The 14832-nt window shown below is 28.3% G+C and overlaps 1 protein-coding gene across 4 annotated transcripts in view; it reads left to right on the top strand.

The window, feature by feature from the left end:
* LOC142330573 (putative inorganic phosphate cotransporter) overlaps window positions 1–14832 on the top strand; it is a 134498-nt gene that overhangs the window by 84380 nt on the left and 35286 nt on the right. The window contains exon 1 of one of the 4 annotated variants that reach the window (XM_075375954.1): window positions 4227–4286. The exons of 2 other annotated variants lie outside the window; for them this stretch is intronic. Coding sequence is in view for 1 of the 2 variants with exons in the window: in XM_075375952.1 (XP_075232067.1) it covers window positions 7589–7661 (73 nt within the window). In the remaining variant the exon portion in view is untranslated. Of the gene's footprint in view, window positions 1–4226; window positions 4287–7502; window positions 7662–14832 lie in introns of those variants that run through there. One more of the 4 variants, XM_075375952.1, reaches the window with a different exon arrangement.

Here is a 14832-nt window from a genome sequence, read left to right as displayed (position 1 = left end):
TTACAACAGCTGTTCAATAATGTTTATTACAAAAGAAATCGTTACGTATAAAGTACACAGAATTAAATATAAAACTAAAAATTTTAATGCAGTAACATATTCAGTGATCAAAAACTAATATATATCTTAATTTTTAAAACTATTGTTAAACATAGAACTGATTGTTATCAATATTCCAACAGTTAAGTTATGTATCTTATATCACACCATAAAATGATTATTATATATCACTTACTTTCATCATTAATTTACAATCAAATTTTGATTTTTGATACCTTGTGAGAGTTTACATTTTGTTCTTCCTTTATGTCTCAATATTATAATTTTACAAATTGTTACAGCAAACATTAAAGATTCATCATTAACAGTATACATATATCTATATAAATAAAAATGTAAATGTTTGTTTGTTCAGAATCTTAAATCTCCGAAAGTTCTTCACAGATTGCTTTGAAATTTTGACAGAACATTGCATTCAAATAAACGCGTGTTTTTTATATACCTACATTTATATACCTAAGATGTCACACCTGTGACAGGTAAAAACATAGTTTTTTTTAAAAACAATGCTATCTGTTGGACGTAAAGCAACACATGCTATACTAAATATTTTACGATTCCATTTCAATATTTCTGATATGTGTGTTCGTTGCAGACTAAAAAACTACTGATCTGATTTCTGAGTGGGAAGAAAGGGAAAAATGTGGAAAAGGAAATGGAAAGGGGAAAGGAGAAAAAAGAGGAAAGGGAAAATATGGAAAAAAGAAATGGGGGAATGCAATGGGAAGGGGGAATGGGAAGTAGAATGGAAAGGAAATTGGTAAAATGAAAATGGAAAAGGAAATGGGGAAAGAGGTGAAATAAAAAGAGGAAATGGGAAAGGAAAAGGGGAAAGGGAGAAAGGGTAAAAGGGAAAGGTTAAATTTTGTGAAGTTCCGTAATGTTCATTTTGTTAATGTTTTATCAAACTTTCAATTGTGTTCATTTATTCTACATATGTACTCAAATCTAGCAATAGTGAAGCATTGCCAGGTTTGCTAGTATATATATATATATATATATATATATATATATATACAATAATTATATAAAGAAAGAATTAATTAATTAAACATTTAAAAAAATACTTTTGTACATCTTGGCACTGTAATACTTTTAAAATTGTGAGCTACATTGGGTAAAATAAAAAAAATAATAAAAATTATTATAAAGCATACCAAGTAATTTAATTTCCTAAAAATATGTTCCATTTGAGAAACAACATCCTTTCAGTAGTATAGTAAATTTATAATCACCTTTTTAAATAAAGTGATATTTAATATAATTAAATTATTTAAAAACTCTTAAAAAAGAAAAATGCTCTAAAACAATAAAAAAGATTTTCAATTGTAAGGTTATTTCAGATCATCAATAGAAACATCTAGGTTATGGCAGTTTGCAATTGTTTATTTTACATGTGATTACATACTTCAGAATACTTGAAAAAATTATATACTCTATTTTACAATTTACAATGAAGATTATAGAAAATTACCAAAAAGAAGTTAATAAGAACAGCTCACAGTAATCATCTTAAGAATAAATCAACCAATCACATAACTCTGCTAATAAAACCATATATACTCATGAACACATTAACATGGGTTATGTAAAACTCCATATTCTTATAAATAATAAATCTTATTTTAAATATAACATATGCAAGTAAATTTATAAAAATTATTAAAAATCACAATAACATTTTGTTTTAAATATGATTGTGTTGACTGCTTGATGCAAAAGACTGATTACTTGTTAATGCTGAATAAAACCTTTTTTTATAAAAAAAAAAAAACCATCATTGACAAACAAACTTATTCATAACACCTCAAACCACCAAAACGAAGATAAACTTTCAAATTACAGAATTATGATTCACAGATTATTGAACAGACCTTACTTTTTCCTGTTTAGCCTCCGGGAATTGCCATTCAGGTATTACTTCAGAGGATGAATGAGGATGATATGTATAAGTGTAAATGAAGTGTAGTCTTGTGTAATCTCAGTTCGACCGTTCCTGAGATGTGTGGTTAATTGAAACCCAACCATCAAAGAACACTGATATCCATGATCTAGTATTCAAATCCGTATAAAAATAACTGACTTTACTAGGACTTGAACACTGGAACTCTTGACTTCCAAATCAGCTGATTTGGGAGGACGCATTCGCTACTAGACCAACCTGGTTGGTTTATTTAACAGACCTATATCATCTGAAAAACATGTAAAGAATTCAACATCATAAAATAAATAACTAAATGGAGTAGCTACACATTCATTGAATCCCAGTCAATATTAAAAATAAATTTTAAAATATAACCAAAACAAGAGGTACAATGTGGTTCTAACATATATTCTGAAGAAGAAAAAAATATAAATTTAAAATAACTGAACATAACTGAATAACTGTAGCTCTCAAGATAAAATGCAAACACAATTCTTCAAGATACTATAAAATATACTGTTCTAGTTATAAAATTTCTGTTTGACGTATGGGGAGACAGTTTCAAACAAAGATATAATAAACATACAAAACAGAATGTTCACTTTACTTGTTATCTAATTTTGTTTACTAAAAAATACTGCAGGATTGTTGCACAGCAGGAATTGTATTTCGTATTTCAGTTTTCAATCTTTTGCGATTAAATTAATGGGTTTTTCTTTCCTTATTTTAAATGACCTACTCGTACATATTGATTTACAAAAGATTTTCAAATTTCTTTCATTTCTTGTATTTTTGTAAATATTTGTATGATTATTTCAAATAAATTATATTTTCTTTATCAGTTAAAAGAATTTTTTTTCAGTTTATCATTTAAAATAGTTTTACATAAGCAGTAATTTAATTTTGTACAGAGAAGCTATATTTTTAGATTGCTTAAATTGCATTACAAAAATACTTTAAAATAAAATAAACTAATATTAGTTTAGAACAACCAAAAATGTCATGTAAAATTAAACCCTAGATAGATAATGAAAGATCTGAAGTTTGTTAAGTACAACGCAGTTCTTTCTATTTAAAATGAAAATGTATGATGAACTGTTCATCATACATTTTCATTTTAAATAGAAAAAACGAATATTGCAAAAATTTAAATCTGTTTACAATTACATGTAATCACTTAGTTCACCATTTCTAATACATTTTTCTGACTCCAGTTACATTTTAAGCAAAGTAGTTACTAGACAGTGTTACCACCAGTATAAATCTTTAAAACAAAACAAAACTATTAATCAGTAAATAAGATGTTTTCAATTTTTTCCTGGCACATTTAGCTCAACTTTTTCTGATAGGGTTTTCAACCATTAGGGTTAATCCCCCCTAATGATTAACTGGCCAGGTAGTAAGTTCCTAATTGATCCATAAGACTCTTTAGCAGATATCAAAGATGCACTGGTTTCTGCCAGATGGAATGTCTCTCTACTATCAAAATTTAACCTGATAATCAAAATAAATTTTATAGATCAAAACTCAATGAAAGAATCCTAAAACCATGTGTATTGATCAGTTGTCATTCATTCTGTTTGTTTACTTTTGAGCTAGTTAAAGGTACAAATTCAGTATCTTTTATTTTATAGTTTGTTTTTAATTGTTTGTGATTAAAAAATTATATGGCTACATGTAAAATATTATTTACTTTTTATATCCTAAAATTCTTATCATTTATAGTTTTCCCTGTGACCTAATAATTTAAAATAATGGCATTAAAAGAACTTTATTTTCTAGAGCAGTTTTAAAGGCTCCTTACTGTAACAGAAACAAAATATTGTGCTCTGTTATGAATAGATTCATTTCCATTTGTCACCAAATAGTTTCCTGTAGTACAATTTAACAGCTTCAGAAACTGCACACAACAATTACAACTGTTCAAATGTTCTGGTTTTTTCTTCATCTTCCTTATTGAACTTCACGTATTTTTAAGCATGTAAGGTCCTTAAATCAACTGAAAAATAATACATAGAAATATGATATTCTATTTTACCTTTTTAAAAATTCTAAAGGAATAAGATCTTAAAGCTAGTGGATTTTATCTTGCCAACATGTCATAAGTAAAGTTGTGATTTAAGAATTTTCATATAATTGCATGTAGGATGGTATAATTGTTTGTGGGTGAACCCTTCTCTTTCTCTGTAGATAGTTGCCAGTTCAAAGCCGAGTGGAATGATTTAAATTTTATATCTGCTTATAAGTAATGTTTTCTGAATATCATTTGGTTGTTTACTGTACCTATAAATCAATTAAATCTGTAAGTAGACAAATAAATATTTTATTCTTTTCAGTATATATAATATATAAATTACATCAAAAATGGATAGATTTTTAAAAAAATGAAGAAAAAAGAAATATGTCAGTGTTCTGTCTCCGTAGATCAAGAGAAACAGTAGTAAAATCATAATCAGAACAGTATCACAGATACACAATTAATTACAAAATAAAATATAGGTGTGATTAAAATCCATATCAATTATTTGAAATGTAAACACATGAAATAATTTTAAGATAAATACATGAAGGTAGTAATTATAAAAAATAATTACAAAATAAATACAATTCAGAAGACATTAATGAAAATTATTTGAGCGCATATTTATGTACACCTGTTGAACAGAATGCAGAAAATTTGGGTTTCTTCTTTTAATTTTTTAATTAGTATTATTTAAAAATTCATTAGTAATATGTTTTGTAAAAGAAAATTTTCAAATTATATTTTAAATCATTTTTTTGGAAGGTTTTTAAAATTGTTCAGTATTTTATTAAAAATGGTAACAGAAGTATAATAAAATCCTTCTCATAAACTAAAATATTAGTTGAATTACACAAAAATTGGTTTGATGGAGATGAATATTATTATTTTTTTAAGAATTAAGTAACTGTTCTTTTTAGTAAAAATTGCAGATGCATAAATATAAACACTAGGATAAGTTAACATTTTTAATTTTCTAAATATCAGTCTTATAACTAATAGGCAACAAAAAATGCTCAGACACCTGATTTTTATATTTTGAAAACTTATTCTGACTTATTGATAGAACCCCCAAGAGATGATATACTTTAGATGGGAATATACGTAAGCATAATAGATATTTAACAATGATGACATGTTTAGCAGTTTATTACGCACCTTAAAGCAAAACAGTAGTTTTATTTTCAATAAAATCAATTTAATCATTCCAAGAGAACTTATCATCGAATACAAGCACTCCCAAAGTTTATGTTTGAGTAATAATTAGACAGTGTTCTACCTTTTGTCAGATCAATTTTTTTCTCATATACTTTAAAAGCAGAAAGTTGTTTGAAGATTTTTTAAATCAATAACTATACCCAATAACATATTTCTGTGAACTTCAGAAGTAACTGTGGTGCTCTCATAAAAATTTTACATTCTATAATATTCAATACATTTCTTCCCTAATGACTGATACCTGGCATATCATATATAGTTTTAAAATTTGACTCCTCTGGTCAGCTTATGTATTTTAATTATCTTATATAATTAAAATATTGCCTGCTTAGAGGATTAAAAGTGTTTGTATTAGTTAATGCAGAAGTAAACTGAATTTTGTAACACATTTTTAAAATTTTATATGCGAGTATATAATTTTTACTCATCTTGAAAGTTAATTTCAAAACTGGTACAGTTACTTTCAAGATTAACTACCATATTAAATAAATTGTAGAATGAAGTGGTTTCCTACATTTTAAACACAATTATTAAAATTGAAATACTAAGTATAGTATCACATGTTAAATTAATTGGGTTAAAAATTAATTAAACAAATTTAATTATATTGCAAACAAAATTTAATATACGTGGGGTACCACCTCATTATTATCTAAGAGCAGGGCAGATTTTAAATGAACAATTTCCAAATCTCTGTATAGGTCATAGAGGAGCCATAGAATGGCCTGCCAGGTCCCCAGACCTGTATCCTCTGGATTACTTTTTTTGGGGTACCTGAAGTGTAATGTTTACAAAACTAAACCTGTAGACATTGATAAATTCAAAAGAAGAATAATTGGCGAATCTGCTCATGTACCACCAGACATGATACAACAAGTTATAAACAGATAAACAGATATTACTTGAGGTTAGCACACTGCAAAGTTGTAGAGGGGAAGCATTTGAAAATTTATTGTAGAATGGTTTACATTCAAAATTTATTTCAGTAATTTACAGTTGAAAACATTTATTTAAAATTTTAAAGTAAATATTGTAATACTTAAAGTAAATAATATCAGTTGATATAGCCGTTTAATTTGTTGTTGTTTTATTAATTATTAGTTATTCTTTATTATTATCAATATTATAGCACTGTTTAAAGTTCATTGTTGTATGCATTATGAATGTAATAAATGTAATAAAATTGTTCATGCAGCGTATTTTATTGTTAACACAATTTTTCCATCATTTCAAATTTGATTGCTTATAACTAATAATGAAGTCATTGACAGAAAAACAGCTTTCACCATTGTTTTTCTTGTATAATTTTAAATAGAAATCATGTATCATATGTCCACCTATCTATTTAAAAAATTTTTTTTTAAATCAGGTTTGATACAATATTGCAGATCCAAGATAGCAGACCAAAATTAAAAACCCACCATAATGCAGATTTATTTTTTAACTATGTAGAACCCCATTTCTTTCTGCCTGCAAATACTTCTCAGACATGCAGTATAAAGCAGTTTCCATACTTATATATCACCCGGTGAATATATGTATGTATATATATATAAATAACTTTTTTTTAAATATATAATATAAATATTATGTAATATAATATACCATAACAAAAAATATGTAAAAAATATTATAATATATAAAATATAAAGTATGTGTGTGTGTGTGTGGGGGAGGGGGGGTGCACGCATTAAGTCATTACAGAAAACTATTTATTTCAAATATTATATAATTACTGATAACAAGATACAACTTCTGTCATGCAGTTTAAGAAACTGGTAAAAAATAGTTTGGCTTCTCTACTAATCAATATCTTTCACTAAAAGTGAACCTTTAGGGCACAAGTGATGTTGATAAGAATGAGCAAAATCTGGTTTAAATTTTAAGTTTTCCTGCCTTATTTATACTATTAGAAGTTTATGTAATTTTGAATTTTGACAACATTGTATTGAAGGAGTAGTATTATTTTTTTTTTTTTTATCTATGAACAGATTGTATAGTTTTTATATATTAAATATTTTTTTCCATTGGTTGTATTACATATATAAGTAGATACGACTTATTTATCTATGTTAAACTGTTGCAATAAATTTATGTTCACTGAAATTTTAACCTCTCATTTTTGTTATCTCACAGCATAAAATATTAGGAAACAAAAAATTTGAATGAAGTGTGATTCTTAATGTTCATATTTATAAATATTTATAATTTTATTACTTATTAAAAACAGTTGTTTATATTTCACATATTTTATTATTATATTCGATAGTTATGTAGTCAGATAAAATTGTGATCATAAAAATTTATAGGTTATAAAAATATCTAATGATCATGAAAATATATAGTTATGTAATTTAATTTAAATTATGATCAATAACATCAATAAAAATGATAATCTGAATGAAAATACACCACTGATTGAGTCACACCAAACTAAAGGTAGGCTTTCTTCTTTTGTTTTCCTTTATACTTATTAAATTACTGTACGGATTTAAAAAAATATTGCCAGTTGAACAAGTCACAGTTGGGTATTGACCAATTTAGTTAAAATTCATTCCTCAAACAAAATGATGAAACATGATAAATCTATTAAAAATTATAAATGATTTTCTTTCAAATTAATGGGACTATTCTTTGAAAGGCCTTTCAGAGACAATTATCATCACTGTCTTCTTTAAAGGACCCAGAAACCCACTAAAGAAGGTCATTAATTACAAATTGAGTGTTAATAATTTACAAACCCATCATCTTTCAATCAATGGTTCAACAACAATTGGAATATCTTAAGGAGTACTTTTTATAGAGAAAATAAAATCAGTGATATTTGGTTAACATTGATAGCCAAAGACAAGTTAAATAAAACAATTCTCTTCTATCCTCAAAGTTAAATAATGTTGGATACAACCTTTGTTTGACTGAGTAATTGCATATTTTTGCAAATTCTTCTCGAAAGCCAAACTACTGTGTTTTAAAAACAGTTCTGTTTTCTGATTTGAAAGAGGCAGATATTGTTATTCTTGAAGAATGAGTGACTATTCTTTACATCAGAGATGTTTAACTTGCATATCTCTATATGATGTAAGATATATCATTCATCAGTGACATTACTGTGCAATGATATGTTGAATGGGGATATTATTGTACCCTCTAGTGACAATATTCCACTCATTTCATTATATATCAATTCCTTTAGTCCCATTTCCTTATTATACATAAATACATGTATTTATGATTGTTAACAAAGATAATACAATCTTTCAGAATACATCTCAACAGAAATCACTTCAATATCTTTCAGTTAATCGATGTCGAGTGAAAGATAAAAAAAACACACACAGTTAAAAATGTTCATAAAATAAATTCGCTTACAGAAAAGGAGCCTTACAGAAAAACTACAGAATATATATATATATTTTTTTTACTACTTTAAGAAGTCATGAGCACAGTTACTGGGCAACCATGCAAACCCAACTTAAAATAACTTCTATACATTTAACTAATTTTATCCTTTAAGTTAAGGATTTAATCCAGGGTCTTGCAGTATCAAAGAATATCTGATCAAAAATGATTCTAACCATTTAGCATTTGACATTATCTCTGTTTAATTATTTTTTTACGGCTCTTTAGCAAAACCATTTTATTTAACATTTATTCCTTTAATTTACATTTTGGTAAATTACTTTTTCTCTTCTGAGATATAGTAAATTGAATTTTTTTATTGTTAATTTGTCTTCTTTCTCTTTTTTTTTACTTATCCATTTATCAGCAACCTGCGCTATAAATGTTAGTTGAATTTTATTGATTATATATTATTTCATGGCTATACATTATACCTTTAATGGCACTGAATAAATTGCATCTTCAGTTTTTTGCTTTGTTGATATAGTAATTAAATCAGAAGGAAGGTATTGCTATCTGCCCACTGGGCTGGACTAGTGGTTAACTTATCATCGCAAATCAGCTGATTTTGAAGTCAAGAGTTCTAAGATTGAAATCCTAGTAAAGGCAGATATTTTTATATGGATTTGAATACTAGATCATGGATACCAATGTTCTTTGGTGGTTGGATTTCAATTAACCACACATCTCAGGAATGATCAACCTGAGACTGAACAAGACTACCACTTCATTTACATTCATACATATCATCCTCTGAAGTTAATACCTTAATGGTGGTTGTAGAGGCTAAACAAAAAAAATGAGAGAGGGAGAGATATTGCTATCAGTCAGAAAAGAACACCCATGATTTTTTTGTATTGTTTTACATTTTTGATTGCAATAAATTCAAAAATTCTGAAATGTTGCAAAATTTTATAAGAGGTCTGTTCAAAATATAACCGAAGTTTTTTAATTACGCGCCAACGGAGATATTTACTGACATGCGGTTGGCAGCATTGTGTTCCGCATAACCATCTTTGTAACCACATGTTCTTGGATTGTTGATATCTCGTTTAGTTTTTGTGTTAATTGTTGTTTGAGGACAACAGGTTTAAGTGTTAGCAGCGATTTTTTGATGATGAACTTTTGTCCTAATTTCGTAGCCGCAAACCCAGCTTTCGTCTCCCGTTACGATCCTTTGCAAGAATGTTTCATCGTCTTTGGCTTGTTCAAGGAAATGCCGGAAATTGTCCACTCGTAGTTCTTTCTGCTGTTAGTTCATCAAATGAGGAATAAACTTTGCTGCAACTTGATGGATGTTCAATTTTTCAGTCAAACTGTACTGGCATGATCCAATCGATATGCTAAACATATCTGCAAGTTCTCCGATAGTAAATCGGCAATTTGCAGACACCAGATCGTTGATTTTCTGAACGTGTGTGTCATCAGTTGAAGTCGAAGGCCTTCTTGGTTGAGGGTCATCTTCAATTGACTGACGATCACTTTTAAATCGTGAAAACCATTCGCAGCATTGCGTACGACCCAGAGCATCATCTTCATAAGCTTGTTTCAAAACTTGAAAAGTTTCTGTGAAAGTTTTCCTCAGTTTCATGCAAAATTTTACGTTGTATCGTTGCTCCCGAAATACGCACATTACAAAAATCGCTACTAACACTTAAACATGTTGCACTCAAATAACAATAACACGAAAACTAAACAATATACCAACAATCCAAGAAAATGTGCTTACAGAGAAGGTTATGCTGAAAGCAATGCTGCCAACCGCACGTCACTAAATATCTCCGTTAGCGCGTAATTAAGAAAAATCGTTTTTTAAGAGACCTCATATATATGTTTAAATTTTGGCCTCTATTCAGCTTTGTACCTCAGAAACAGTATGACCTGCAATCATGAAATAAGGCATAGTAGTTGAAATAATTAAAGATTGGTTCTTCTTTTTTAAATTATTTGAGTGACAGGGAGATATTAATGGGCTGTAACTCTTCCAAAAGGACTTAATGGGAATTATACTTGTAAATGTTTTTTATCTGAAAAAATAAACTGTTGAAAATAGTACTAATGAAAAATTATGAGAAAAATAAATGCATAATTTTTTTTTTTTAATATAAAAGTATTCCTACACTTAACATTTTTGTTTTTATAATTTTTCAAGTTTGACTGTTCGAACCTATCAACTTGATACATTTTTAAATTTTATTTTAGCTCTAAACTAGAAATTATCAGCATGAAAATATATTTCTGCCTTTATCACAGAGGTAGAGATAAAAGTTTTCTACTTTTAGTTCAAGTAACCAATAATAGTCATATTGACATTTTCGATGGTTATATTTGCATTTTTATTACGCCTTATAATAAAATACATTTTAGAAAAATTCAGCTGACACTAATTCTTGTAACGTTTTACTAATTTAATAAATCATCATTGAATATCTTTTCTTAATTATGATAAGAAAGTAAGAAATTAAATAAATAACTTAATAAGAAATAATAAGAGTAATTACACAGATCACAAAAAAAATTCTGATGTGGACACCACATGACTTCCTTGTACGCCTTTTTTAACCTCCGGGACCACCATTAGGTAATGCTTCAGAGGATGAGATGTATGACAAGTAGTGTGTGAAAATGCCATGCCTGACCGAGGTTTGAACCCGGACCTCCGGATGAAAGGCCGACATGCTAACACTCGCGCCACGGAGGCCGGCTCCTTGTACACCTATTAAAATACACATACACATTTTTTGCTAAACTTCATTTAAACTTATTTCATTTGAAAGTGAGATACGATCCTCTAATTCTTTAATAAAGTGGACAGTTACACAATTGCTGAAACTAGAGAACGAGTACACAAATTAAGACAAAAAAATTTATATCAAACCAAAGAGCGATTAAATGATTGGAACAAATAAACGAAATAATGATCAACTCTGACTTGGGAAGAATATTGTTCGACAATATCAGAGGAGTAATGAACTAAAAGATAATAACTTTTTGCAATTTATTAATGATCGGCCATATATGCCTCAGTGTACATGTTCTTGTGATAATCTATTTTTCAGTCACTCTGTAGTTAAATTTAATGTAAATAAAATTAAACAGAAATTCCAGAATAATTAAATACAAATTAAACTAGAAAATCCAAAAATAGTACGATTCTGAATTATATTTTTCAATTAATATTAAATAATCAGATGTTTCACCAAATCTATTACATACACATACTGTAATAATTCCTATTAAATTACATATACACATTTTTAAAAGTACATAAAATTTTATTTCACTAATAACCTCTGATTTTTTCATATTATTTTTTTATTGTTATTACTGAATAATTATTTATTGTAAAATTCTTTTATAATAAAAAAAAGGAGATGAAGTCTGATTCGAACCGATGTGTCTTCTTTTGTAACATCCAAATATTTCTCATTAATTAAAATTTTATTTGGCTATAACTCTGGAACCAATAAAAATAAATACCACTTCTGATATATTGTTGAAAATCTCTCTATGATGGCTTATTTCTGCAGTAAAGAAAAAGTTCAAAAGTTTTTTTTGGATTTTGGGCTTTTTTGGACATTTTTGGTTCAGCCGATTGCAATCAAAAGAGGAGGTCCACAGTTAGATGTTACAACAGTCCTAAATCCAAAATTTCAACATTCTTCGGCTAATTGTTTTTGAGTTTTGCAAGATACGTACAGACGTCACGCCGAAAAACGGATTCAGGGATGGTCAAAATGGATATTTTCGTTGAAATCTGAAAACCAAATTTTTCGCGATCACAATACTTCCTTTACTTCGTACAAGGAAGTAAAAATAATTTGAAACAGATAAAAGAGGTGAATTAGAATGTATTAAAAACACCTATTTTCTAATTTCCGTATTTATTCGAGTACCCCCCTCCCCCGAATAAGTCCCGCACTTCGATTTTCCGGACCGAAAATCTAAAAAAAAATCGAGTATATACCGGTATTTTAAAGTGCAACAGATATGATAAAAAATACGTAAATATGAAAATATTCAGAAAGTAAACCATTTAATTCGTTCATTTAAATTACAATATTAATATTATATTAATAATTAATTACCGTAAGTTCAGAATCAGTAGGCCAGTAAAAAGAAAAGAAAGTATCATGTTGAAAAGGATCATTTCAATACACTTTTTAATATGGGATTTTATTTTCAATTAATCACTGTCAATGTCTGTAGAAGAGTTACCGGTAGTCTCCACGTCGCTCTGCCAAATGCGATCGTTTTCACTACCATCAAGTTCATTAGATATTCTGCATTTTTTAAACTTTTCCTTACCAATTCCGTGGAAATAGCAAGCATCTTCTATCCCAAGCATCTTTTATCCAAACACAAATCTGGTTAAAATCTGGGCGTTTGATTCTTCCTGTAGGCGTGAGAAAGAAATTTTCATCAGCCATCCATTTACTATACAGTTGTTATAATGCAGATTTGAACGGTTTATTAATGCAGACATCTAGAGGTTGCAATAGAGATGTAAATCTTCCTGGAATAATTACTTGGTCTATCATACCCTTTTTTAAAATGTCTTTCACTTTATCTCGTTTGCTCCCGATAGCTATCCATTACTAGCATACCGGTATTTTTTTTATTAAGTAAATCTCCTGATCGCTTTCGCCATACAACCTGATCCAATCTAAAATTAAGGTTTCGTCCATCCAACTTGATTCCTGTGCTCTGATAATAACTCCATTTACCTGTACGGTAGGAAGAGTTTTCTTTTAAATACAATGTACAGAGGTAATTTCCACTTTTTTCACCTTTTTTGTTTACGATTTTGTCAAATGGCATTTCAAAATATACGGGGGTTTGATCAGCGTTTCCTATTTGAGAAGGCAAATAGCCTTTATCTTTTCTAAGATTTATTATGTATTTGTGTAAATGTAATATTTTTTGTTCATAAGCGTCTGGAAGTCGTTGAGAAATGGTCGTTTTTCGTCTTATTGACAAATCATTTCGTGCAAAAAATCGTGTTATTCATCCACGGCTTGCTTTAAAATCAATTTTATTCAATGATTTAGCGATTTCACGAGCATATTATTGACACATTTCTGTCGTGACATCATAACCGCATTTTCTTTTTTCCATAACAAAGTCATACAGTTTTTTTCTATGTCTGTGTATTTTGGTTTTAAGCCATGAAAAGCCCTTTTATTACCAGTGTCTTTCACCAGAAGTTGTTTCTTCTTACGCCAGTCTCGAATGCAGCTTTCATCTACGTCAAATTTTCTTCCTACCGCCCATTTTCAATTTTTTCAGCCTCTTCTACAACATGGAGTTTTTCATTTACTGCAAAAGATCGTAGACGCTGCCCTTTTGTACTCATTTTAATGCAATAATTAAAATAAATCAGTATTAAACTTTACAAGATAAACTAAACAGATAAAATGCACATCACATAACCGTCCACATACACAAACAGTACAATGACTATGGCGAATAGACAAGACGACGATGGGTAACTGATACTGTAACTGTAGTGTCATTAGAACCGGATGCAGCCTATACAGAATGAATCAGTTTTATAAAAATACCATAACTTTGTTCATATCGATAATATGAACAGGATGTTAATAATTAAGGATGTATTCTGTATAAGCGGCATCCGGTATTGATAAACGAAAGCCTAATGTAACTATATTTATGTGATTGAATTTAGGTATTTCTAAGAAAACGTTTACTTTACATAAATTATCCTGGCTAAAGGCTATGTTTCAAGTAAGCCCCTCACCCTTATTTTTTCTCTCCAATTCCAAGAAAAAGGTGCGGGGGGTACTCGAATAAATACGGTATGTAGAATTATATAGATATTTGTTAAATAATTATAATTATTAACTGGTGGTTATAAAAACATTTTTACAATAAATAATAATTCAATAATAACAATAATAAAAATATATGTAAAAATATTAGAAGTTATTAATAAAATTTTATATACGTTTCATTTTAAAAACATGTGTATATGTAATTTAATAGGCGTACGTACAAGGAAGTCATGTGCTCCAAATCAGATTTTTTTTGCTGAATCTTAAAATGAAAACAGTTTTTCTTCATCACCCTCAGATTTTTAGATATGACCCTTTAAAATATTGAGAAACTTCTTAAATAATAGAATACAAAAATTAATAATAATTACAATTAAAATTAAAATTTCTACCTTTATTTTGCAGGCATTTATGTT

Source organism: Lycorma delicatula, chromosome 9, assembly GCF_047948215.1.
Source record: "Lycorma delicatula isolate Av1 chromosome 9, ASM4794821v1, whole genome shotgun sequence".
Lineage (NCBI taxonomy): Eukaryota > Metazoa > Arthropoda > Insecta > Hemiptera > Fulgoridae > Lycorma > Lycorma delicatula.
Note: the sequence above shows the minus strand (reverse complement) of the source record. Positions and strands in the feature narration are given on the sequence as shown.